Source organism: Hypanus sabinus, chromosome 16 (genome assembly GCF_030144855.1).
Source record: "Hypanus sabinus isolate sHypSab1 chromosome 16, sHypSab1.hap1, whole genome shotgun sequence".
Classification (NCBI taxonomy): Eukaryota; Metazoa; Chordata; class Chondrichthyes; order Myliobatiformes; family Dasyatidae; genus Hypanus; species Hypanus sabinus.
In genome coordinates this window covers 30,755,243-30,781,315 of record NC_082721.1, presented here as the reverse complement: position 1 = coordinate 30,781,315, position 26,073 = coordinate 30,755,243, and the positions used below count along the sequence as shown (strand labels likewise).

Here is a 26,073-nt window from a genome sequence, read left to right as displayed (position 1 = left end):
GGAAAGCAATGTTATCCCTGTGGAGAATGATCCACTGCTGTTGCAGATAGGTGACTGGATATGACTCAAGCATTTTGGGTTGTTCTATCCTGACCAGTATTTACTTTGTATATTACAGGGAGAGCTCCACTCAAAGTCGGTATCTTTAGTCACTGACAACTGTCCACAGGCTGATGACAAATCAACTGCAACTACTCCACACCATGAAGGAGAAGTCCTGACCACCTCACCAGGAACATCCATCAATGAAAATGAAGCTGAACCTGGTGAGGACTTCCCAACAAAAGATGAGATGAGCCAATCACATTGCTGATAGTGTACTCTAATGCTATTTTTCAGCATGCTTACAGTTGGATTATATAGAATGAAATAGGAGCAGTAACACAGCTGTTTGCTGAAGCAAATGAAGGAATACCAAAGGGATGTTAAATTCTCCTAAGTTATCATGGCCATTTGCACTGTACCAAACTATTCCCACCTCCCACAATCAGTGACAGCTATTCAGTGACCCTACTCAAGCTGCTTGCATTCTCAAAGCTGACACCACTCATTAAAGAATAACCATTGCCTTCCTAATTCTCAGGATAATCAAATGTTCATTGTAAGAATGACTTGTCCAGGCAAACAATAAACTCATTGCCATATCTCCTGCCCCTTCTGCCATCAACTCTTCACAGCAAGCCTGCAGGCCAGAAGTTTTTTTGGATCAATATTTTTGGAGATGTTATTCAGTTTATTCTTTCTGGACCTGAATAACAAACTGCTGAACAATTTCTCCAGCTTACTAGGTGCTTACTAAAGAAAGCTACTATGGTCAGGAAGTCTCTACAAAATAACTCTATTTCTCCTAAACTGAGCACTCCTAGCTTACATCCCATTGAAGAGGAGGAGGTGCACATGGTAACCACTGAACTATTTGTTGGGTAGATGGCAAGTTTGAAATATAGTGATGGTTAATATCTTGTAGGTTTAATTAAATACAACATCAATATTGGGACTGTGAATCTGATGAGCCATATTTATAGCACAGTCACAGTAGAAATGTACAATTCCAGCAAGGCCCTTTTGGCCTATCTGATCCACAGTTCATTAATGAAACACAACGTCACAGCACAAGCAACTTTAGAACCAGAATGGCTGATTTACCATTCCCACACAGCTTCTACATAACACCCTTTTTCCTTAGGTTTTCCTTCCTATCTCCCTTCCCCCTCTCCCCTTCAAACTATCTGCATAATAATAACTTCAACTTCTCACTTGCCTGCTTCTGCCTCTGGGAATGTATACAGCTTGGTCATAGATGAGGTGGTAGCTGTGGTACTGTCTCTTGGGCTTCATAACTCACAATCACATTATCTAGCACCAGAAATAGCTGAGGTTCCATGCACCATCAGTCTGCTGGAGGACTGATGCTTTCTGTGTTCCTGAATACCAATCATATTTTGTTCCAAAATCATGTGGTCGTCAGATTTCTTCCCTGATTTGTTAAAATCTCTTTTTTGTTAAATTATCTGTAGAATTCCCAGTAGAACTAACAACGGTTCAAGGATGAAAGTTAATACAGACTCAAGGAATACTAGATCATTTAAATTTGAATGTTAAAATGTTACTCCTTAATACACCCTCATATCTAATAGGAATTTAATTTTTAAACAAAATTAAATTATGTGCCACCCATTCTGGTAAAAATTGTTTAGTAATTTCTCTTTAGTCAAACTCTTCATAACATGTTAAACTGATTGACCTCATTTCTATAGTGGAGCAACTTTAAGAACAATTTTAAACTGTTCAGGGCAGTTGAACTGGTCCTGATCTACATAGCAGTGAAGTGAATTAAATTTCATTAGTTTGGATTGATTTGATAATTTGTGGGTTGATGGCGGTTTTAACTTCACAAAATTCTTGTATTTAAGTTGTCTACTTGTACTTGGTAACAAGCTCTGTGCCTGTCACATAATTAACTGAGAATAGCAAATAGTTTCAAAATATCATGTAACATTGTTAAACAGCTTGACTGATTGAATGAAATTGAAAAATCTCTTGAAAACCTAAAAAAACATTTAGTCCAAAAATTGTAGATTCTGTGGCATGTTCTCAATGAAAATACTGGGAATCCATGAAGTTATCAAAATCTTGACATCATAAAATGTCAGAAAATAAAAGCCCGTGTGGGCAGAAATGATTAATCATGTTTTCTATCTGTTTAATACAAATACATGCAACTAATAACATCAGCCAAAATAAGTATCTTTGACTAAAGAACTTTTTTTAATAAAAGGTGATTGCATAGATTTAAAACCCAATAAAAAAGGAACGTTCCTTTTAAATTCTGTATTATCCTGTCTTTTTACATGGTACTCTAAATTAGGCAATACATTGAAAATGAATTTAAGAATAAAAATGTGGCTTTTATTTCTTTATTTGAAAATTGTGCAATAAATAAGCCAAATCTTTCAACAACCAGTTCCTCCAACAGTAATGCAAACAGAAAAATAAAGTCAACATTAAACTTCTGACCGATCAAGAGTTTCCTCAAGTTACTGTTGATGATTTATCCCTAGTTAATGAAAATAGAAAGACTGGGTGCAAGGTTTTATTTATTTTCACACAGTGACGCTGCTTGACATACATATGGTATTGATTCCAGAAAGACGTATTTTATTCGTTATTCTAAAAAATCATGTTGTGGATTATGATTTCCAAATAAAGCTTTTGTAGTTAAAAGAGCACTCTCTTTAATTCCACTGTGCTATGTTGATTTGCCTTCAGTGCAAGGTGGGGGGGGGGGGGGGGACCTATGATCAAGAAGAGGTTAGGATGGTAGGCCTCCTGATTCGGATACATTGATCCATGCTGGAAGGAAAATCTCAATTTCCCATTGAGACTTGTCCACGTAGAATGCAATTTGTCAAGAAGTACAAGGTATTGTATCTTAAGGGGAAATCAAAACAAAGCACAATAAATGATGTATTAAAGAGTACAGAGGCATTCTCAGGTGTATCGTAGTATCATAACCCTTCAGACCAACATCCAAGATGCTCAACAAAGCTGCTCCCATTTGCCCATGTTTGACTCGTATCTGCCTAAGCCAGGGATTCCCAACCTGGGGTGCCCACACCCCCAGGGGGTGCGGCAAAAAGTGGCTTGAGTGATGAGTCACGAGTCATCACTCAGCCAGCTGCCAGTGTGCCTTGAGAAGTGATAGTAATGTTTGTCCCAAGCACACTCCAGTCTCCCGCTGCCCGAGTCAGAGTTGAGGATTCTCATCAGTGTTACCTGGGAGTTACACCTCAGAGTTGAGGAGTCTCATCAATTTACTGTTTACAATTTTTTCTGAATAAATTAGAATCTAATTGCTCAATTTATATTTACATTTTATGTACTGAGTTAAAAGCTTAATTTTTTAAATTCAATTTGTTCACCCACGGTATTGTATGTGGTTCAATTTGTGGTTCAAAAATTAGAAATCAGACTTCTTCATCTTCAAATGTTATATTACTTTTGTAAGGGGTACAAATATTAATCAAACATTTCCTAGGGGTGTGGGGCATAGAAAAGGTTGAGAACCACTGGCCTAAGCATTCTATATACCTATCCAAATGTCTTGTTCAAACATGAGGAAATCTGCAGATGCTGGAAATTCAAACAACAACACACACAAAATGCTGGTGGAACACAGCAGGCCTAGCATTTTGTGTGTGTTTTGTAAATGTTGTTAATTTACTGCCTCAACCATTTCCTCTGGCAGCTCGTTCTATATACGCAGCACCTTCTGCATAAAGAAGCTGCTTAAGTTCCTTTTAAATCTTTCACCAACCTATGCCCTTTTGTTTCTGATACCTCTTTCTGGGAAAGGTACTATGTGCATTCACCCAATCTCTGCCCCTTATGCCTTCAATGAATAAACTCCTGAACTGTTCATTTCTCTGTAACTCAGGCCTTCAAGAGCTGGAGACAGTTTGTAAATATTTTGTACTTTTTCAAGCTTAATGACATCATTCTTACAACAAAATGCACCAGGTGTGGTCTCACCAATGTCTTGTACAGCTGTAATGCACCATCCCAACTCCTCAGTGGCCAATGATGCTAAATGACTTCACCATCTAGTCTATTTGGACACCACTTTGAGGAAACTGTCCTTATGCTCCTTGGTCCCTATTCTACAACACTCCCCAGGGCCTCATTTTTCACTGTGAAAGCCCTACCCTGGTTTGACTTATCAAAATAGAACACCTTGTGCTTATCAGAATTTCTATCTCTGACCATAACAGGGAGATTAGATATTGTTTAGAGGCCACGTGATCCCAGTCCCATTAAGGACCCCCACCATACAGGACACGTGCTCCTCTCATTGTTACCACCAGGAAGGAGGTATAGAATCCTGAAGGCACGCACTCAGTGGTTCAGGAACAGCTTCTTCCCCTCTGCCATCCAATTTCTGAATGTACATTGAACCCATGAATGCTATCTCACTACTTTTTTATTTGTTTTATTTGCACTTCTTATTTTAAATATTTAATAGAGATATATATATATATATATATATAGAAAACCTACAGCACAATACAGGCCCTTCAGCCCACAAAGTTAATGTATTATTATATAATTTAGTTAAATATATAACGTAATTAAATAAATATACTTAATTGTTCTTTTCTCTATATTTATCATGTGTTTCATTGTACTGCTGTTGTAAAGTTTACAAATTTCACAACGTATGCTGGTGCAATTAAACCTGATTCTGATCCTTACTTTCGTTAAGAGTAGGCAGACACTTCAAATTATGTAAAACATGAGTGAGCCACAGATAGAGTATTGTGCACAGCTTTGTAGAAAGAATGGGAATGCACTAGGGAGGTTGCTATAGAAGTTGTTACCAAGGTGCCATCAAAACTCACAAAATAATAGTTATAAAGAGAGATTGACAAGACTGGAACTGTCAGCTTTGGACCAAGGGATGCCATGAGAAGAGTTAACATTGAAAAGTTTGGATAGAATAAACAGGAAGGACCCATTTCCTTTGCAGGCAGGACAATAACATGGCATATATATTTAATATTATTGGTAAGTTAGGGTAAGTTGAAGAGGTGAATTTTTCAGCAAAAAGTGCTGTGAAGCTGAAAAAGTGATGATGTCAGAAGCTCTGATTTCATTCAAAAGAGCCCTAAATAGACACTTTAAAGTTCTGTAGACAGGTTATAGATAGAGAGCTAAGAAGTAGGATTAGTTTAATTAATGTTGTATTTTTTGACATAATGAGATGACTGGTTACCTTTCGTGCAATTAATTTCTGAGATATTTGATATTCGCTGCTGGCCATGAATATTTTCCCACAAAGTTTATTAGACTGCAGTCAAGAACACCTTTTTAAAGTTTTTTTTATTAAATTCATTCTTCGTTGTCACCTTCAACCTTGTTTGCATCCTGTAATACATTAGCCAGACTCTACCTGTGTTACCAAATCAATACAATTTTTTTCTCTCTATTCCACCATATTCTTGAGATAATTATTACAAATGTTAGAGTAACTACTTCGGCCCTCAGTAATGTATAACCTTGCAATTTTTACAAGGTTTTTCTTCATAGATATATTGTACATTGCTTCCTGTTTTATACCCAGATTTGTCACAAATGTCAATCACTTTTACCGTACATGATAGCCTGCATACTATGATTCATTTCCTTAAAAAGTGGTATGGAGTGGGGAGGAGTGTTAACTTGGATACAATTAACGTTTTGGTGACTTTCTCTGGCTGCAAGTTATATTCCTCCAGCTTCTGTAGTGAGTGACTGGAAAGCAATTAATCACCAATTCAGTCAGTGACGCTGAAATTTCCTGTTTGTGTCAAAAATATTTCCAATGTTTCCTCCAAAGGCAAAGACGTCTAGATTCTGGAGGTAGAAATGCAGCTATTGTGCTAGTCATTAATCAATGACACTACCACACTGTCACCTATTGTTATTTTCAACAAGGAACCTGAACATTTCTAATTCATATAGTATCTGGTATCTAACTTCTATATCAAGCTCTACGTTTGAAATATCCAAGGAATATTAACACATAAAATTTAACTTTGTACCACTTCAGCCAGTTGCCAAAAAGCTTGGCAAAATGTAGGCTGTAAGTCAGGGGTTTGAAGATAAAACTCTTTGTTTCAGGTGAAGTCGCATTCTACTTTTATTAGCTGCATCAAGTTTGTCTGTCTCATCTACAACCTACAGTCCTGTAGACCTATCCTGTTGACCCTTAATCCTTCTGATTATCCTCCAAACTTTTCATTAGCTCACTCTTTCCCAACTTCTTGCTCGTGAGACACTCGTCTACTCAATCCACAGATCCATCCATCCTCCTCTACTCCTCAATTTCAACCTGATACTGGGATGGTCTGCTAATTAAATTTGTGGACTATACTACATTGATTGGCCTAATCTCAACCAATAATGAGGCAGCCTACAGAGAAGAAGTCATCACCCTGACACAGTGGCGTCAAGATAACAACCTCTCCCTCAATGTCACAAAAACAAAGGAGCTGGTTGTGGACTACAGGAGGAATGGAGACTGGCTAATCCCTATTGACATCAATTGATCTGGGATTGAGAGGGTGAACAGCTTTAGTTCCTCAGCATGCATGTCACGGAAGATCTCACATGGTCTGTATGTACCAGCTGTGTGGTGAAAAAAGTACAACAGCACCTCTTTGAACTCAGATGGTTGAAGAAGTTTGGTATGAGTTCCCAAATCCTAAGGACTTTCTACAGGGACACAACTGAGAGCATCCTGACTGGCTGCATCACTGTCTGGTATGGGAACTATACTACCCTCAATCAGAGGACAGCCCGGCACATCTGTAGATGTGAACTTCACACTATTCAGGATACTTACAGAGACAGATGCATAAAAAGGGCCCGATGGATCACTGGGGACCCGAGTCACCCCAGCCACAAACGTTAAACCATCTGGGAAATAATATTGCACCACTAAAGCCAGAACCAACAAACTCTGAGACAGCTTCTTCCACCAAGGCGTCAGACTGATTAATTCACACTGATGTAATTGTATTTCTGTGCTATATTGACTGCCCTGTTGTACATACTATTTATTACAAATTACTATAAATTGCACATTTAGATGGAGATGTAACTTAAAGATTTTTACTCATGTATGTGAAGGATGTAAGAAATAAATTCAATTCAGTTCAATTGTCTCTTAATCTGACCCCCTGCAGACAAGAATGGAGGCAAAATAACAGCTGCAGAATGAAATTTATACTGGCAGGTAGGTGTGAAGTTGCCTCATCAAGTCAAGTCAAGTCACTCTTATTGTCATTGTGACCATAACTGCTGGTACAGTACATAGTAAAAATGAGACAACGTTTTTCAGGACCACGGTGTTACATGACACAGTACAAAAACTAGACTGAACTACGTAATAAAAAAACATGGAGAGAAAAAAAAACCCAACTACACTGGGCAACAGACCTACCCAGGACTGCATAAAGTGCACAAAACAGTGCATTACAATAGATAATAAACACGACAATAGGGCAGTGAGGTGTCAGTCCAGGCTCTGGGTATTGAGGAGTCTGATAATTTGGGGGAAGAGACTGTTACATAGTCTGGTCATGAGAGCCCGAATGCTTCAGTGCCTTTTCCCAGACAGCAGGAGGGAGAAGAGTTTGTATGAGGGGTGCATGGGGTCCTTCATAATGCAGTTTGCGAGTGCAGCATGTACTGTAAATGTCCGTGATGGCGGGAAGAGAGACCCCGATGATAATCTAAGCAAACAATCCACCTCCTAGCAGTGAGTTGGTTGTCTATTCTTCTCCAGAACTACATGGTGGGTTGAGTCTGAGATTCAGATCTTCATCGTTTTTTGACCTTCCCCAACCCAAACCCAGTCTTGATATTTTCTCTGAAATGTTTTTAACCCTTTCAATACAGACAATGTCTTCCAGTTTTAATGGGACAGACAAGAGAAACGATATCAGCACTACAAGTTCAGAATTCACTCATCTATTCAGTGCACAACATATGGATAAATATTTGAGTTCTCAGACCAAATACAAGATTAGATATGTAAACAGCAAGTAAAATCGAGGTCAAGACTATTGCAGCTGATGTGAGGAAGTTTACTTTGAGAAGAACCTGAATGTAAAAGAAAGAAAGATAGAACTAGAAAATAAAACATGTCATGAAGACAGTCTTAAAATGATCAGAATTCAGTTTAATGTCACTGACATAAAATCTGTTTTGTGGCAGCAGTACAGTGTAATACATAAAATACTATAAATTACCATAAGAAATATATACAAAAATATTACATAAAATAACTAGTGTAAACACAGTGAGGTAGCCTTCATGCAATGGTTCATCGTCCATTTAGAAATCTGATGGCTGATGGGGTAGAAGCTGTTCTAAAACATTAAGTGTGTGTATTCAGCGTCCATACCTCCTCTCTAATGGTAATAATGAGAAGAAAGCATGATGGTTGTCCTTAATGGTGGATGCTGCCTTTTTGACGCATTGCCTTTCAAAGATGTCCTTGACTCTGGGGAGGCTGGTGCCCTGATGCCGCTGGGCTGACTGAGTTTGCGATGGTCTGCAGCTTTTTCCAATTCTGTACAATGGCCCCATCCAAACCAGACAATGACAAAGCTGGTTAGAATGCTCCTCATGGTACATCTGTGGAAGTTATTGTTACAGTTTTTGGTGACATACCAGATCTCAAATTCTGTATAAAATATAACCACTGACATGTCTTCTTTGTAATTACAGCAATATGCTGGCTGCAGGATAGATCTTAAGAGATGTTGACCCCCAGGGACTTGAAATTGCTTACCCTTTTCACTGCTGACCCCTCAATGAGAACTGGTATGTGTCCATCGACTTGCCCTTCCTGAAGTCCACAATCAATTCCATGGTCTTACTAACATTGAGTGCAAGGTTGTTGTTGTGACACCATTCAACCAGCCAAACTATTTCACTCCTGTACACCACCTTGTCACCATTTTAGATTCTGCGAACAACAGTTGTGTCAACAGCAAATTTATAGATATTGTTTAAGCTGTGCCTAGCTACACATTCATTGGTGTAGAGAGAGAGTAGAGCAGCAGTGAAGCACATATCCTTGACATGTGCCATTTTAATCATCAGCGAAGAACAGATGTTACTCCCGATCTGGACTGACCGTGCCCTCTCAATGAAGAAGTCAAAGATCCAGTTGCAGAGCGAGGAACTGACGTCTGAGGTGTTGAAGCTTGTTGATTAATACTGAAGATGTAACATTGAAAAAAATTAACATTAACTGGAAAAAGTGGAACAAAAGCAAAACCACAGTGGATAAATAAACTGGAAATGACAAGATTACAGGACAAAGAAAATACTCAAACCAATAAAGTTTCAACTTGATATGTCAGATGAATGACTTACAGTTGTACATTGTTCTTCATATCTTTCAGGATGTCCAAAAATGCTATGCAGCCAGTGAACCATTTTAGAAGTGGAGTATGTGTTGGAATGTTGGAACCATGTCAATTTCCACTTTTCTGCTCAAAACCAAGTAACTGTTCAATTTATCTAAACTTTTCCAAGTAACTGTTCAATTTATCTAAAAGCTAACTTATAGATATCCTCTAAAATGAGCTGTGGTAGGGAAATAAACATGACAACCTTTGTTGGACCATTACTATCAATTTACTCTTTAATAGTAATGGGAGTTTGGTTTTCCCACCTGACATTTTATACACAGTGGGATGATTACTAGCCTTTTTACTGAATATGTCATTCTGTAATTCTCAGGTCATCTTGACCATGGGGCTTCATATCTACAATCTGCCCCTATACACTTTTTTCATTTGGAATTGGGAACTGGTCCTTCTCATGCTCCACTTCACAGGCACAGAATGAAAGTAACTAGATGTTTTACACAAGATCTTTTGAAAAAGGATCTAGTGTTTTCCCAGTGTATATGATGATTAGATTCTGCTCAGGCTTCTAGCCGGGTGGAAGTATTGAATTTAACTGACATTTTGATGACAAACTCTGCCATCTTCATCAGGGATGATGCCTGGGCATGTCTAGTCCAGTGGTATTTATACCCACATCATCCACCCTTCCTGATTGGTTAGTCATCGTCCAATCAAGTTTCTGCAGTCCCACTTTGTTTACGATCAAATTCCAGTTCTTACTTAGAGTGAGACCTTCATCTTTGTTAAAATTCTCTTCCTCGAGTTTTATTTCAATGGCTTCTTCACCAGATGGTCCCAAAAGTCAGTGGCATGGCACAATAGTTTTGTGCCATCAAAGTCAATCCTATGGCCATTGCAAATGCAATGTTCTGCTACTGCTGATTTCTCTGTGTTAACCCAAACAGATACACCTCCTGTGCTCCTGGATGTGGGTTTGCACTGTGCGTCGTGGCTAGCCGATGTATGCTGCTCCGCATTCACAGGGAATCCTGTAAATGCCAACCATTCTGAGCCGGGTTCGTTTGTACAAAAGATCCATTTTGTTGTCTCAGATCTTAACTGGGAACCTAACCTCACTTTAATCAGTGTGTGACCTGCAGCAAATTCATTGACCCACACATGCCTTCAGAAATGTCCACGCAAGTTCTCAGTTGTATTACAGCCAATTCGTTAAAACAAGTAAAAGTGAAAAAGCAGCCAGCATTGACCTTGACTGAATTAACATGTGGTAAAGTTGTTCCCACTGCAATCAATCTTGCAAAGTTCTCCAAAATGTGTTTAAGCTGAATGGTTTGTCCCACAGACTAGACAAGCAATAGCATGAGATACTCATAAAACCATATGTCAACCTCTATTATATCATCTGTATCAAACATATGTGCTCAATTTTTGATTCAGGAATTCACCAAAACCCTGCTTTCACCCAGTGGAGCTGTGAATTTCCAAAGGACAACTACTGGATAGTAATCACAAGGAGTGACCTGGTCCATACTCCAGCCCAGAGCCGTTGACAACTTGTACAGTCACTGGGGAACTCTCAGAGCCAATTGTACACACCAAGAACAAAACCACCTTGGACAGAATGTCTGTCACATAAACACTCTAGGTCTATGTTTGTACAGGCCCTGCCCAAATCAATGATGGATAAATAACAGAATAACAGGACATTTGATACATCTTTTAATTTTGAACAAGTCTGGTGACCCTTTATTCAATATTTTCATATGATTTAATTTATTTTTATTTATTTATTTTTCTTTATTCTCTTTAGGGAAAATCCTTATCCATGAAGGTTTGGAGATGACTGGAAGGATGTTTTTTTCCCTCTGTCTCTTTTTTCTAATTTTATCCTCAAATGGACTACCCAATCTTTCTTTCCCTTTTTTTTTGTTTTAGTTTAGTTAGTGGGGTTTTTTCCCTTTATCAAATAAAATATCCAATTTTTTTATGATTGTTATGAGGAGTTGTAGTTTTTTCGACTATATTGTATATATAATAGCGTAACATTTTACCGATCTGATTTTGACAATATATACTTTCTGCTTTTTTACTGCTTTTTATGTCTTTTGTATTATCTGTTTGCTAAACTTCTACTCTGATTTGCATATTCTTTATCAGAAAATCAATAAAAAGATTGAAAAAGAAAATAACAGAATACATAGAGAAAATCAAGAAGTACTTTCTCTCCCACGGTCCTTAGCTATAACAGTGGAAAGGTCAACTGAAGGTACATTCCAGGGTTTGGTCTTGGCTAACTCAAATTCCATAAGAGAAAAACATGGAAATTACCTCTTTCAAATTCATCTCTGTGTAAAGTGAGTGCTGAAGAAATGTACGTTTATGGGACTAAACAAACCATTAGGGCCACTTTGTGAATGCATTCTTGAGATATTGATGGCAATCACAAAGGCAACGTTTATTGTCTATTCCTCATTCTCTTGGGAAAGTGACAAAGTGCTGTCTTTTTAGACTGCTTGAAAAATAGCTATCATTTCATGTCAATCCCTGTGTGTGCATGGGTGGGAGGGATGAAAGAGGCTCACTTTGCAGTTTTGTGGCTTGTTGTGTTCTGTGTTATTCTGACACTTATGTCACCACATACAACTCTGAGATTCATTACTAGGTAAACCCATAAAAGAATTATAACCATAATAGGATCAATGAAAGACTGCGTCAACTTGGGCATTCAGCTAGTGCACAAATACAAAAAGAAAGAAACAATAATAACAAATAAGCAATAAATAATGAGAACACGAGACGAAGAGTCCTTGAAACTGAGTCCATAGGTTGTGGGAAATTTTCAATGATGGGGCTAGTGAAGTTGAGTGAAGTTATCCCCTTTGGTTCAAGAGCCTGATGGTTGAAGGGTAATAACTGTTCCTAAACTTGGTGGTGAGTCCTGAGGTTCCTATACCATCTTCCTGATGGCAGCAGTGAGAAGAGAGCTTGTCCTGCGTGGTGGGGGTCCCTGGTGATGAATACTGCTTTCCTGCAACAACGTTTTGTGTAGACATGCATAATGGTAGGGAGAGCTTTATCAGTGATGGATGACTGTATTCACTACTTTTTGTAGGACTTTCCATTCAAGGGCATCGGTGTTTCCATACCAGGCTGTGATACAGCCAGTCAATATACTCTTCATTACATGTCTATAGAAATTTGTCAAAGTTTTAGATGTCATGCCGAATCTTCACAAACTCTTAAGGAAATAGTGGTGCTGCCATGCTTCCTTTGTAATTGCACTTATACACTGGGCCCAGAACAGGTCCTCCAAAATAATAACACTGAGGAGTTTAAAGTTGCCGACCCTCTCCACCTCTGATCCTCCAATGAGGACTGGCTCATGGACCTCTGGTTTCCTCCTCCTGAAGTCAATAATCACCTCTTTGGTCTTGCTGACATTGAGTGAGAGGTTGTTGATACAGCACCACTCAGCCAGATTTTCAATCTTCCTCCTATAAACTGATTTGTCATCAACTTTGATCCAGCCTATGACAGTAGTGTTGTCAGCAAACTTGAATATGGCGTTGGAGCTGTGCTTAGCCACACAGTCATAAGTGTAAAGTAAGTAGAGCAGAGGGCTAAGCATACAAGCTCGTAGTGCTCCTGTGCTGATGGTGATTGTGGAGGAGATGTTGTCAATCTGAACTGACAGGGGTCTGCAAGTGAGGAAATCGAGGATCCAATTACACAAGCAGGTATTGAGACCAAGGTCTTGAAACTTATTGATTAGTTTTGAGGGGATGATGGTATTTAATGCCGAGCTGTAGTCGATAAAGAACACCCTGATGTGTGCATCTTTGCTGTCCAAATGTTCCAGGGATGAGTGAAGAGTCAATGAGTTTGGAAATTGCGCCATTTCGGATCGCAAGCCCCTGCAGCGGATAGTGAGGTCAGCTGAGAAGATCATCGGGGCATCTCTTCCCACCATCACGGACATTTACACTACACGCTGCATCCGCAAAGGAAACAGCATTATGAAGGACCCCATTCACCCCTCATACAATCTCTTCTCCCTCCTGCTGTCTGGGAAAAGGCTCCGAAGCATTCGGGCTCTCACGACCAGACTATGTAACACTTTCTTCCCCCAAGCTATCAGACTCCTGAATACCCGAAGCCTGGACTGACACCTTGCCTTACTGCCCTGTTTATTATTTATTGTAATGCCTGCACTGTTTTTGTGCACTTTATGCAGTCCTGTGTAGGTCTGTAGTCTAGTGTAGCTTTCTCTGTGTTGTGTTTTTTTATTACGTAGTTCAGTCTAGTTTTTGTACTCTGTCATGTAACACCATGGCCCTGAAAAACATTGTCTCATTTTTACTATGTACTGTACCAGCAGTTATGGTCGAAATGACAATTAAGTTGACTTGACTTGACTTGAGAAGGCATCTACTTTACATCTGTTATGCTAATTCATAAATGGGAGAAGATCCAAATCGTTTCTCATGCAGGAGTTGATATGTTTCATCACCAACTTCTCAAACACTTCCTCACTGTGGATTTAAGTGGTACCAGACAATAGTTGTTGAGGCAGGTTATCACATTCTTTTTATCACCAGTATATGTGAAGCCTGCTTGAAGCAGATGGATACTTCAAACTGCTGAAGCTAGGTCTCAGTGAACACTCCTATCAGTTGATCAGCACAGGTCTTTAGTACTTGGACAGATATTCTTTGCGGACTTACCCTCCTGAAAGCTACTCGCACATTGGCCTCAGAGACTGAAATCAGGAGCTGAGCGGGTTTGGATGGTTCCTTCATGTTTTAAAAGTCAAAGCAAGCATATAAGGCATTGGACTTATCTGGAAGCTATGCCGTTTGATTTAACCTTATAAGAGATGATAACATATAAGCCCTGCCACAACAATTGAGCATCCTTCATTCATTCAAGTTTTGTTCAGAATCTCCACCTGTGAGATGGCTTTCTGGAGATCGTACCTGCACCTCTTGTAACTTCTTTTTATCACTAATTTTTATTGCAACACCAACAAATTACATTCAATACAACCAGTTGCCAATTACATTTTGTCTATTGAACCCAGTCACCCCCAACTCTCATCCCGACCCCCTCTCCACCCCTCCACCCCTTTCTCTCCCACTCACCCCTCTCCCCTCCACCAACCAACTGAATAGTAGTGCATACACAGACAGAGCATTCCTATTTTAACAGAAGATCTTTTAAGTTAGTTATCAAATTTGTCCACATTAAGATTGAGTTTGGTCATGCATCATTTATTCTTGCTGATGATAATTCCAGGTAAGAAATGTCCAGGAAGCTCCGAAGCCAGTGAGTACTTGAAATATCATGAGGAGGTTTCCGACGCTGGACTACAACCTTCCTATCTGCAGTCAGGCCTGCCGGCCAGATTTTGCATGTTTTTTCCACAAGGGAAAGGTGGGAGTCATCATTTAGAAGATGTACAGTGGGGTCCATTGGTAATCATACCCCCATTAGTTATGTAAGAGTACTGATAACCTTCCCCCACAAACCAAGAAACCCTGGACATTCCCTTACAACATGTCTAAAAGAGACAACGGTTCCGTGGAGGGCAAAATGAGCAATATGGGTCAGGACCCAGTCCCATTTGATGTCTAATTCTTGGTGTTAGATATGCTGTATGACAAAATTTCTAGTGTATATACCGATGATTTGGGTTTTTCGAAGCACCGGCAGCATTATCCCAAATCACATCCCCATCTAAGTCTTGTCCCAATTCAGATATGTCCCTATCCCAGGCTTTCATTCCTGATGTGGGCATATATTTCTGGGAGTTTATCATAGATATATGACACTATCTGTCTTGGAGCACTCTGTATCCAACTTAAAATGGGATGGTCCTTTAAATCTGACCCCTAGCGAACCTCGTAGGCTTTACAAGCTGATCTTATTCTAAAGTAGAAGAAAAGAGAGTGTTTATCAATATTATATTGAGATACCAGTTCTTGAAAGCTAAGGATAGTACTTGCCCCATTAATATCTTGAAGAGTAGTAATACCTTTATCCTCTCAAGTTCTGTTAGTGAATGGTTCCCCCCCAGATAGAAAATGATTATTGTTCCATAATGGAGATGATTTGCACCATACACTTTTAAATTTTAGGAACTTTTCTACTGCTCTAAACACTTGCAGCATATGGGTTAAAACTGGACCCTAATACAAATCACATTTTTTGGTAAACATATCTATAAGGAGAAAGTCCTTCAGTCTTATTGATGCTATTAGCTCTTGTTCTATATTTTTCCATGATGAAACTTTATCCTCCTCCATTCAATAGCTAAGACTTTTTAATACAAATGCCCAGTGATACAGTTTAAAATTTGGACATGCCAATCCCCCATCTGACTTTTTGAATTGCAGAGCTGATCACTTTATATTAGCATCATGGCAGTAGAGGAGTTCATGTATGGACATATCCGAATGGGAATGTGAAGCAGAGTTGAAGTGAGTGGCAACCAGGACATCCTGTCTGTTGTGGCAGACGGAGCGGAGATGCTCGATGAAGCGGTCCCCCAATCTGCGTCAGGTCCCGCTAATGTAGAGGAGGCCGCACCAGGAGCACTGGATGCAATAGAATACCCCAACAGACTTACAAGTGAAGTGTTGCCTCACTTGGAAGGACTGTTTGGGGCCCTGAATGGTGGTAAAGATGAGGTGTAGGGACAGGTGTAGCACTTACGCTTGCAGGGATAAGTGCCAGGTGGGAGTTCTGTGGGGAGGAACGTGTGGATCAGGCAGTCGCGGAGGGAACGATCCCTGCGAAAAGCAGAGAGGGGTAGAGAGGGAAAGACGGGTGGGGTCCTGTTGAAGGTGGTGGAAGTTGCGGAGGATAATATGCTGGATCTGGAGGCTGGTGGAGTGATAGGTGAGGACAAGGGGGACACGGTCCCTGTTGTGGTGACGGGAGGATGGGGTGAGGGCTGAAGTGCGGGAAGTGGAGGAGATGTGGGTGAGGGCATCATTGATGACGGCAGAAGGGAAACCACGATTCTTAAAGAAAGAGGACATTTGGGATGTCCTGGAACGGAAAGTCTCATCCTTGGAGCAGATGCGTCGGAGACGGATTTTTTGCATTTGGCAGGGTGGGAAGAGGTATAATCAAGGTAGTTATGGGAGTCAGTGGGTTTATAGGAGACGTCAGTGGACAGTCTATCTCCAGAGATGGAGACCGAGAGATTGAGAAAGGGGAGAGAAGTGTCCGAGATGGACCAAGTGAATTTGAGGGCTGGGTGAAAGTTAGAGGCAAAGTCAATGAAATCGACGAGCTCAGCATGGGTGCAGGAAGCAGCACCAATGTAGTCGTCAATGTATCGAAGGAAAAGTTGGGGAGCAGTACCAGTATAGATTCGGAGCATAGACTGTTCCACATAACCCATGAAGAAGTAGGCATAGCTAGGGCCCATGCGAGTGCCCATAGCTACACCATTGGTCTGGAGAAAGTGGGAAGAGCCGAAAGAGAAGTTATTAAGTGTGTGAGACCCGACGCAGATTGGGGGACCGCTTCGTCAAGCACCTACGCTCTGTCCATCACAACAGACAGGATCTCCCAGTTGCCACTCACTTCAACTCTCCTTCACATTCCCATTCGGATATGTCCATACATGGCCTCCTCTACTGCCATGATGAGGCCAAACTTCAGTTGGAAAAACAACATCTCATCTACCGTATGGGTAGTCTCCAGCCCCTTGGTATGAACATCGAATTCTCCAACTTCCGGTAATTCCCCCCCTCTCCCTGCCCCCATCCCACCTTCACTCTGTCTCCTCTTCTAGCTGCCTATCACCTTTCATGACTCTGCCTTCTTCGACTACCCATAGTGCTTTCTCCTTGGATTCCTTCTTCACCTCTCTTGCTTATCCCCACCAGCTTCCCCTCCCCCACCCCTTGATCTTTCCTCTGATTGGTTTTCCACCCTCCCCCCACCTTCTTTATAGGGCCCCTGCCCCCTCCTTCTTTAGTCCTGACGAAGGGTCTCGACCCGAAACGTTGACTGCTTCTTTCAACTGATGCTGCCCAACCTGCTGAGTTCATCCAGCTTTTTTGTACGTCTTGATTTGACCACAGCATCTACAGTGCACTTTGTGTTTATGATTTGATATGTGTCGTTTTGAACTGTTTCTTGTTTGGAGAAGGCATCATGCAGGTGATGCTGTTCAAGCGCTTAATTATAGTCCATTGCTGGTGGTATGTAATTTGCCAGGCAAATTGAGCAGATGGCAGTTGTCTGTTAGGTGTTCAAAATCAAGGGAACACGAGTTTGACAAAACTGTCAAATTCCTGAAGTAGTTCCAATTCAACCTTATTGTGACCATCAGACAAGTGACTAAGTTTACTATAAAGCAAACCTGGGTATAGTGAGATCAGAAATGGATAATGCCAGCAGAGATCCCGTTACAAAGCTCTAGAGAAAGTGGTGTTAAATGTACCCTCACCCTGATGGCTACCTCAGTGTCTGTCTGCATTAAGCTGTGCTTGAACCCAGAGCATGTAGACATCAAGAGTCACTAGTGATGCTGTTCTGTCTGTCTCTGGTGTGTCCTGGTGACTGCTCAGTTTTCCTTTCAGATGGTCCCTGCTGTACCTTCTTTCCTTCATTGAAGGGTTTATTGGTTAGGTCAATCAATGAGGAGTTCACAGGGAACGTCCTCCATCTCTGTGGGAAAAGGATACAGTATGTCCTGCTGATAGTCCCCTGAAGAGTTGGCCAAAACATTTTCACCAGAGATTTCAGCCCAGACTTGGCTTTATTGATGATGAGAAGGGCTTTTCCTTCACTCGCGATCACAATGACAACACTATCACACATCCTTGGGGCCGTGGTATGCATTGGGAAGAGGGTCCCAAAGATCAGTAGGGTGGAGTTATCTTTGTTGTGATTTGCCCTGAAGAGCTGTATAACATATGATTCTGAAATATAAGGGCTGTTCCCAGGGACCTACAGTGACACAAACACCAAGTGCTCCTGGAAGGATATCAGCTCAGTGAAAGAGACGTTTAGGTGTGGCTGAACTTTCCTGGATTTCCTGTGCAAGGAGCTGTCCTCGGCTGAATGCTGAGACCGACAGAGTCGCTAGTCCAGGACCACGTGCTGACAGTCACACTGAACCTTCTGCAGCTGCCTAGGCTCTAACGGGAAAGAACAAGTTTAAAGAGATTGGAGTTCTCTTGCCATTGTACGCTAAGAGACTGGACCCTGTGTAAAAACCACCCAACCGCACTGTTCATGGAATATATTGATGTAAGCAAATGTGACGATGTCTTATACTATGAATGGTGACGTCTTATGTATTGGGTACCTGAAAATTGTATGAATAGAATTTATTTTTTGAAAAAATAATTAGTTTGCATGTTATAGGCATGGTGTTTTGGAGAAATTAAAGTTATTTTATATTGAATTTTATTTCAAATATATACAGTAAAGCACTGATAATCCATATTCACAAACTATCCTGTGTGTACAATCAACAAATAGCATTTTAATTGGAAGGGTTAATTTTGCCTAATAATAATGTAATCATTTTGCATTGGAATTTCTTTTGGTCACAGAGGGGTTGCAGAGGTCCATGTACATGCAGAAGAAACAGACATATTGAATAGTTTTAAGATATTGGTAGGAATGATCTCATCCCGAGAGCGCAGTTTGCACAACCTGTTGGTGCCTTTGTTGTGTCAGAACTCGAAGCTACACTCAATGGCTACCTCATTAGGTACAGGAGGGGCCTAATAAAGTGGCCACTTAGTGGATTTCTGGATGTTTGTGGTCTTCTGCCTCTGTAGCCCATCCACTTCAAGGTTTGATGTGTTACACCACAGTTGTAATAATTGGCTATTCAAAGTTCAAAGTAAATTCTTTTATCAAAGTGACATTTATCAATGTCACCATATAAAGTCCTGAGATATACTTTCCTGTAGGCATACACGGCAAACTGATGGACTAGTAATGATAGCAAGATCAATGAAGGATCAACTAGAGTGCAGAAGACAAGAAACTATGCAAATGCAGATATGAATCAGTAGCAATAAATAACGAGAACATGAAGTAACAAGATAAAGAGTCCTTAAAATGAAATCAGTGGCTGTGGGAACATCTCAATGGACGGGCAAGTGTGTGTAGTTATCCCCTTTGTCCAAGAACCTGACAGGTGTGTGACAGTAATTATTCTTCAGGCTGGTGGTGTGAGTCCTGTGGCTCTTGTACCTTCTACCTGATGGCGTCAGCGAGAAAAGAGCATGGCCTGGGTTCTGGAGACCTCTGATGATAGGTGCTGCTTTCTTATGACAGTGCTTCATGTAGACATGCTTAATGGTAGGGAGGGCTTTACCCGTGATCTACTGGGCTGAATCCACTATCTTTTGAAGGATTTTCTGTTCAGAGGTCTTTCCATACCTGGCCATGACTCAGCCAGTCAATACACTCTCCAATACACAGCTATAGAGGTTTGTCAACATTCTAGATGTCATGCCAAATCCCTGCCAACTCCAGAGGAAGTAGAGTCACTGCCATGCTTTCTTCACAATTGCAATTACATGCTGGGTCCAAGACAGGTCCTCTGAAATAGTAACACCCAGGAATTTAAAGTTGCTAACCCTCTCCAACTCTGATCCTCCAATGACAACTGGCTTACAGACCTCTGGCTTCCCTCTCCTGAAGTCTACAATCAGTTCTTTGGTCTTGCTGACATTGAGTGACAGGTTATTATGACGCCACTCAGCCAAATTTTTGGTCTCCCTCCTGTACGCTGATTCATCACCTCCTTTGATTCATCCCACGGCAGTGGTGTCATCAGCAAACTTGAATATGGCATTGGAGCTGTGCTTAGCCTCACAATCATAGGTGTAAAGTGAGAAGAGAAAAAGGGCTAAGCACACAACCTTGTGGTGTACCTGTGCTGATGGAGATTGTGGAGAAGGTGTTGTTGCCAAGCCAAACTGACTGGGTCTACAAGTGAAGAAATCCAGGATCAATAGGACAGGAGGTATTGAGGCCAAGATCTTGGAGCTTACTGATTAGTTTTAAGGGGATGGTGGTATTAAAAGCTTACCTGTAATCAATAAAGAGCATCCTGGGTTATGCATCTTTGCTGTCCAGATGTTCCAGGGTTGAGTGAAGAGCCAATGAGTTGACCCTGCTGTGGACCTGTTGCTCTGGTAGGCAAATTGGAGTGGATCCAAATCACCTTCTCAGGCAGGAGCTGATAAATTTTATCACCAATCACAAGACACTTAATCACTGTGGCTGTAAGTGCACCAGGATGATAACCCTTGAGGCAGGTCATGACTCTTTTCTTGGGTACCAGTATAAGTCAGCACAGGTCTTTAGTACATGGCTGGGTACCCCATCTGGTCCAGAGGTTTTGCTTGGATTCAACCTCCTGAAAGCAGCTCACATGTCAGCTTCAGATACAGTGATCAAAGGATCTTCAGGAGATGTGGAGGTTGGTCCATGTACTGATGGTCAAAGCAAACATAGAAGGCATTGAGTTCATCGGTAAGTGAAGTCCTGCTGTCTCTCTTGTCACTTTGTAGGAGGCAATAGCATTCAAGCCCTGCCACAGCTGTCAAGCATCCCTCGATGATTCCAGTTTGGTCTGGAATCTCCATTTCACCCATGTGATGGCTTTCTGGAGATCATACCTGCACTTCTTCTAGCTTTCTTGGTCTCCAGACTTGAACGCCTCTGATAAGTCCCTCAACAATTTGATTTACTGTTGCCTTCCTGTCAGACTGAACCAATCTGGCCATTCTCCTCTGACCTCTCTCATTGACTAGGCATTTTTGCCCACAGACTTGTTGCTCGCTGGATTTTTTTTTGTATTTTTGCACCGTTCTCTGTAAACTCTAGAGACAGTTGTGCGTGGAAATCCCAGGAGATCAGCATTTTCTGAAGTACTCAAACTAACCCCGTCTGGCACCAACAATCATTCCATGGTCACTCTTCTTCCCCATGATCATGGCTGGTTTGAGCAACAACTGAATCTCTTGACCATGTCTTCATGATCTAGGCACTGATAGGCTGATTAGATATTTGCACTAATGAGCAGTTGTGCCTAATAAAGTGGCAACTGAGTGTACCTCATTGGGAATACAATTCCAAATTGCCCAGGACAGGGCTATGGATAAGCGCCCCTGTATGTCCAGTGTTTTATTTAGGTGTTTTCTGTGTTTTAGTGTTTTCTGAAGGTGAAGCACTTTCAACCCGTGTTTAGCAGAAGTGCCAAGCAGATAATCCACCTCAGCTACTTTCTGAGACCCACAATACCACAGAAGCCAGCCTCCCGCAGGTAAGTTCACTCCATGTACTCTATCAAGGAGCAGCTGAGGGTACTGGGTACAGCAAGCACTGGGATGAGAAAACATTCCACCAGTAGGATTAAAGACTGGTGTTTCAGAGCTAGCTAGAGCGCTCGCCATGAGTTACAATTGCAGTATCCATTGAAAAATATGGAAAATTTAATCAAAAATTGTAGAAAATTCCAGGACAACTTCAATCTGGCTAACTACCGCCAAATCAATCTACTCTCAATCATCAGATAAGTGACAAAAGCTATCAACAACAGTTCTGCCAAGTGTCCCGTATTCATCCATAACCTGGTCACCAACGCCTAGGCTGGGCTTTGTCAGAATCACTCAGTTCCAGAGCAAAAGGCTGGATTCCTGCGGCAAAGTGAAAGTGACTCCTTTTGACACCAAGTAGCATTTGACTGAATGGAGTATCAAGTAAACTAAAGTCAGTGGGCCTGAAAGGGAAATGCTTCATGGTTGAAGTCATACCATGCACAAAGGAAGATACCATTGGTATTTGGAGGAATTTTCCCAGCCAAAGGATATCACTACAAGAATTTCTCAAGCCATTGCCCGAGGCCCTACCATCTTGCCATCATAAGTTTTATTAGAAGTTAGAATGTTTGTTCCTGACCATATATATTCAATTCCATTCAGAACTCCTCAGCAAATTAACCAATCCATGCCTCCATGTAGCAAGACCTGGACAACGTCTGATACATGACAAGTAATGTATATACCATAAAGATGCCTAGTAATTATTATCTCCAACAAGTGACAATCTATTCACCTATACTTGGCACTCAATGGTATTACCGTCACTGAATCCTCGGCTATGAATTTCACTCGGGTGACCATTGACCAGAAATTCAATTAGATCTAAAGAAGTCCCTCAGCAATAAAGAGCGGGTCAGAGGCTGAATATCCTGTGGTGTAGTTCATCTCCTGACATCCCACATAGCTTCTCAGCAGTAACAAGGCACCAATCAAGAATGTGATGAAATTACCTCCACTTGCCCGAATGAGTGAAGCATCAACAAGGCTCAAGAACTTTAAAATTATACAGGATAAAAGCAGCTCACACCATTGCCCAGTTCAGAACTTCATTCTCTCCACCACAGCTTTATTGGTATGATGTACAAAACACACTGTAATTATTCAAACAAGCTGACACAAATGAAAGGAATAAAATGGATGATCTTGAAATTCAGCTACAGATTGGCAGATATGATATTGTGGCTATCTCTGAAACTTGGCTAAAGAATGGCTGTCATTGGGAGCTGAACATCCAAGGATATAAAGTATATCGGAAAGTTAGATTAGTAAGCAGAGGGGGTGGTGTGGCTCTGTGTATAAGAAATAATATTAAATCATTGCAAAGAGATGACATAGGATTGGAAGGTGTAGAGTCTCTATGGGGTGAGTTAAGAAATGACAAGGGTAAAAGGACTCTAATGGCAGTTGTATACAGGCCTCCAAACAGCAGCCAGGATGTGGATTACAAATTACAGCAGGAGATAGAAAAAGGGTGTCAGAAAGGCAGTGTCATGATAATTGTTGGGGATTTTAACATGAAAAGTGGATTGGGAAAAGCAGGCCAGTACTGGACCTCAAGAGAGAGAGTTTGTAGAATGTTCAATGGACGGTTTTTTAGAACAGCTTGTTGTTGAGCCCACTAGGGGATCGGCTGTGCTGGATAGGGTGCTGTGCAATGATCCAGAGGTGATAAGAGAGCGTAAGGTTAAGGAACCCTTAGGGAACAGTGATCACAATATGATCAAGTTCACTTCGAAATTTGAAAGGGAAAAAATAAAATCTAATGTGTTGGTATTTCAGTGGAATAGAGGAAATGACTTACAATGGCATGAGAGGGGAACTGGCCAAAGCTGACTGGAAGAGGACATTTGTAGGAAGGATAGCAGAGTAACGATGGCTGGAGTTTCTGCAAAAAATGAGGGAAGTGCAAGACAGATATATTCCAAATAAGAAGAAATTTTCAAAGGACACTAACGTGGCTGACAAGTGAAGTCAGAGCCAAAGTAAAAGCAAAAGGGAGGGCATATAAGGAAGCCAGAGCTAGTGGAAAGATAGGGGAGCTTTTAAAAACTTGCAGAAGGAAACTAAGGATGTCATTCCGAAGGAAAAGATGAATTATGAGAGGAAACTGGTGACTAATATCAATGATGATACTAAAAGCTTTTTTAAATGTATAAAGGGTGAAAGAGAATTGAGGGTAGATATAGGACCAATACAAAATAACGCTGGAGATATTGTAATGAAAGATGCAGGGATAGCAGACGAACTGAATGCGTAGTTTGCATCAGTCTTCACAGTGGAAGACATCTGCAGTATACTGGACATTCAAGAGTGTCAGGGAAGCGAAGTTTGTGCAGCGAAAATTATGACTGAGAAGGTGCTCAGGAAGCTTAATGGTCTGAGGGTGGATAAATCTCCTGGACCTGATGGAATGCACCCTTGTGTTCTGAAGGAAGTAGCCGGAGAGATTGTGGAGGCTTTAACGATGATCTTTCAAGAATTGATTAATTCTGGCATTGTACCGGATGACTGGAAAATTGCAAATGTTACTCTGCTATTTAAGAAGGGTGGGAGGCAGCAGAAAGGAAACTATAGACCTGTTAGCCTGACATCAGTGGCTGGGAAATTGTTGGAATCGATTGTTAGGGATGAGATTACGAAATACCTGAAGGCATGTGACAAGATAGGCCAAAGCCAACATGGTTTCCTAAAAGGAAAACCCTGCCTGACAACCCTACTGTAATTCTTTGAGGAAATTACAAACAGGGTAGACAAAGGAGTTGCAGTAGATGTGGTGTACCTGGATTTGCAGAAGGCCTTTGACAAGGTGGCACACATGAGGCTGCTCAACAAGGTAAGAGCCCATGGAATTACAGGGAAGTTACTAGCATGGGTGGAGCATTGGCTGGTTGGCAAAAAACAGAGAGTGGGAATAAAGGGATCCTATTCTGGCTGGCTGCCGATTGCCAGTGGAGTTCCATGGGGGTCGGTGTTGGGACCGCTGCTTTTTACGATGCATGTCAATAATTTGGAGTACAGTATTAATGGATTTGTGGCTACATTTGCCAATGATACAAAGATAGGTGGCAAAGTGGGTTGTGATCAGGAAACAGAGAGCCTGCAGAGAGACTTAGATACTTCAGGGGAATGGGCAAAGAACTGGAAAATGTTGGAAAGTGTATGGTCATGCACTTTAGTGAAAGAAATAAACAGGCAGCTTATTATTTAGCTGGGGAGAGAATTCAAAATGCAGAGATGCAAAAGGATTTGGGAGTCCTTGTGCAAGATACCCTAAAGGTTAACCTCCAGGTTGAGTTGGTTGTGAAAAAGGCGAATGCAACTATGGTCAAATGCTGGAGGAACTCAGCAGGCCAGGCAGCATCTATGGAAAAAAGTACAGTCGTCATTTTGGGCTGAAACCCTTCAGCCAGACTGCCTGGCTACCTGGGACCCTGACCAATAATGACAGGGGGAGCAGGTGCATGAGAACAGCACCACTACCTGTAGGTTCCCCTCTGGGTCACACACCATCCAGCTTTACTTCATGGATCCCACCGAGTGACTGAGGCTAGATCCTTGAACTCCCTACCAACTAGCTCTGTCGGACAGCACGTGTGTAGAGCTGCAGTGACTGAAAAAGGCCTACCTAGGCTTCTTATCACTGCCGTCTACAATGCAAGTTTATTAAGGGATAGACAATAAATGCTCATCTTGGCAACAATGTCCTGAAAATGAATTAAGAGAAAAATATCTTGTCAAAAATACATGTCAAAGGCCAAAGTCCTTTGGGAAGACGTTCATCCTAATAAAGGAGTTAGATTTGTTTCAGACATATTCTTGGCTGCATTCCTGCTTTCTTACATGAAGTTACATGAAGTAACTTCAGGCATAATGTTGCAAAAACAGGAGAAATGTTTGTTTTAGTTCTCCCGCCTACCAATGAAAGGTTTGTTTGGGCTCAGAAGAATTTGATATAACTAAGAGGCATATAGCTTATCTTTTCTGTCAAAGACCTAATGATCTCAAAATTTTCTCATAACATAGGTAGAGATAAAATCTTAGAGGCATTGAATTCAAGTCTAGATGACGTCAATTCTCAATCTTCACCAAAGGAATGAGGGGAGAAGGAAGATTGGTAAGTGGTCGAACAGGAAAGCATTACAAGATACTCATATACCTAAAGATGCCACTCATTCCAACAGGTCAGTGTCAGTACTTATACTTCATGAGAACTTCTTCCCACCCATCAACATGAATCAGCATTTTTTAAATCAGAATTTTCTTCCATTCTT

General features: G+C 41.1%; 1 protein-coding gene across 10 annotated transcripts in view; it reads left to right on the top strand.

Moving 5' to 3' along the window:
• The window catches only part of sppl2 (signal peptide peptidase-like 2), a 60,665-nt gene extending 38,981 nt beyond the window's left edge, over positions 1-21,684 (top strand). For 3 of the 10 annotated variants that reach the window (XM_059991493.1, XM_059991492.1, XM_059991486.1), the window contains exons 16-17: positions 119-266; positions 9,154-9,395. In XM_059991493.1, the coding sequence (XP_059847476.1) occupies positions 119-266; positions 9,154-9,203 (198 nt within the window). In that variant the 3' untranslated portion in view covers positions 9,204-9,395. Of the gene's footprint in view, positions 1-118; positions 2,731-6,336; positions 7,107-8,775; positions 9,109-9,153; positions 9,396-9,458; positions 11,498-21,631 lie in introns of those variants that run through there. The other 7 variants (XM_059991488.1, XM_059991490.1, XM_059991491.1 and 4 more) reach the window with 7 other exon arrangements.
• Positions 21,685-26,073: the final 4,389 nt, after the last annotated feature.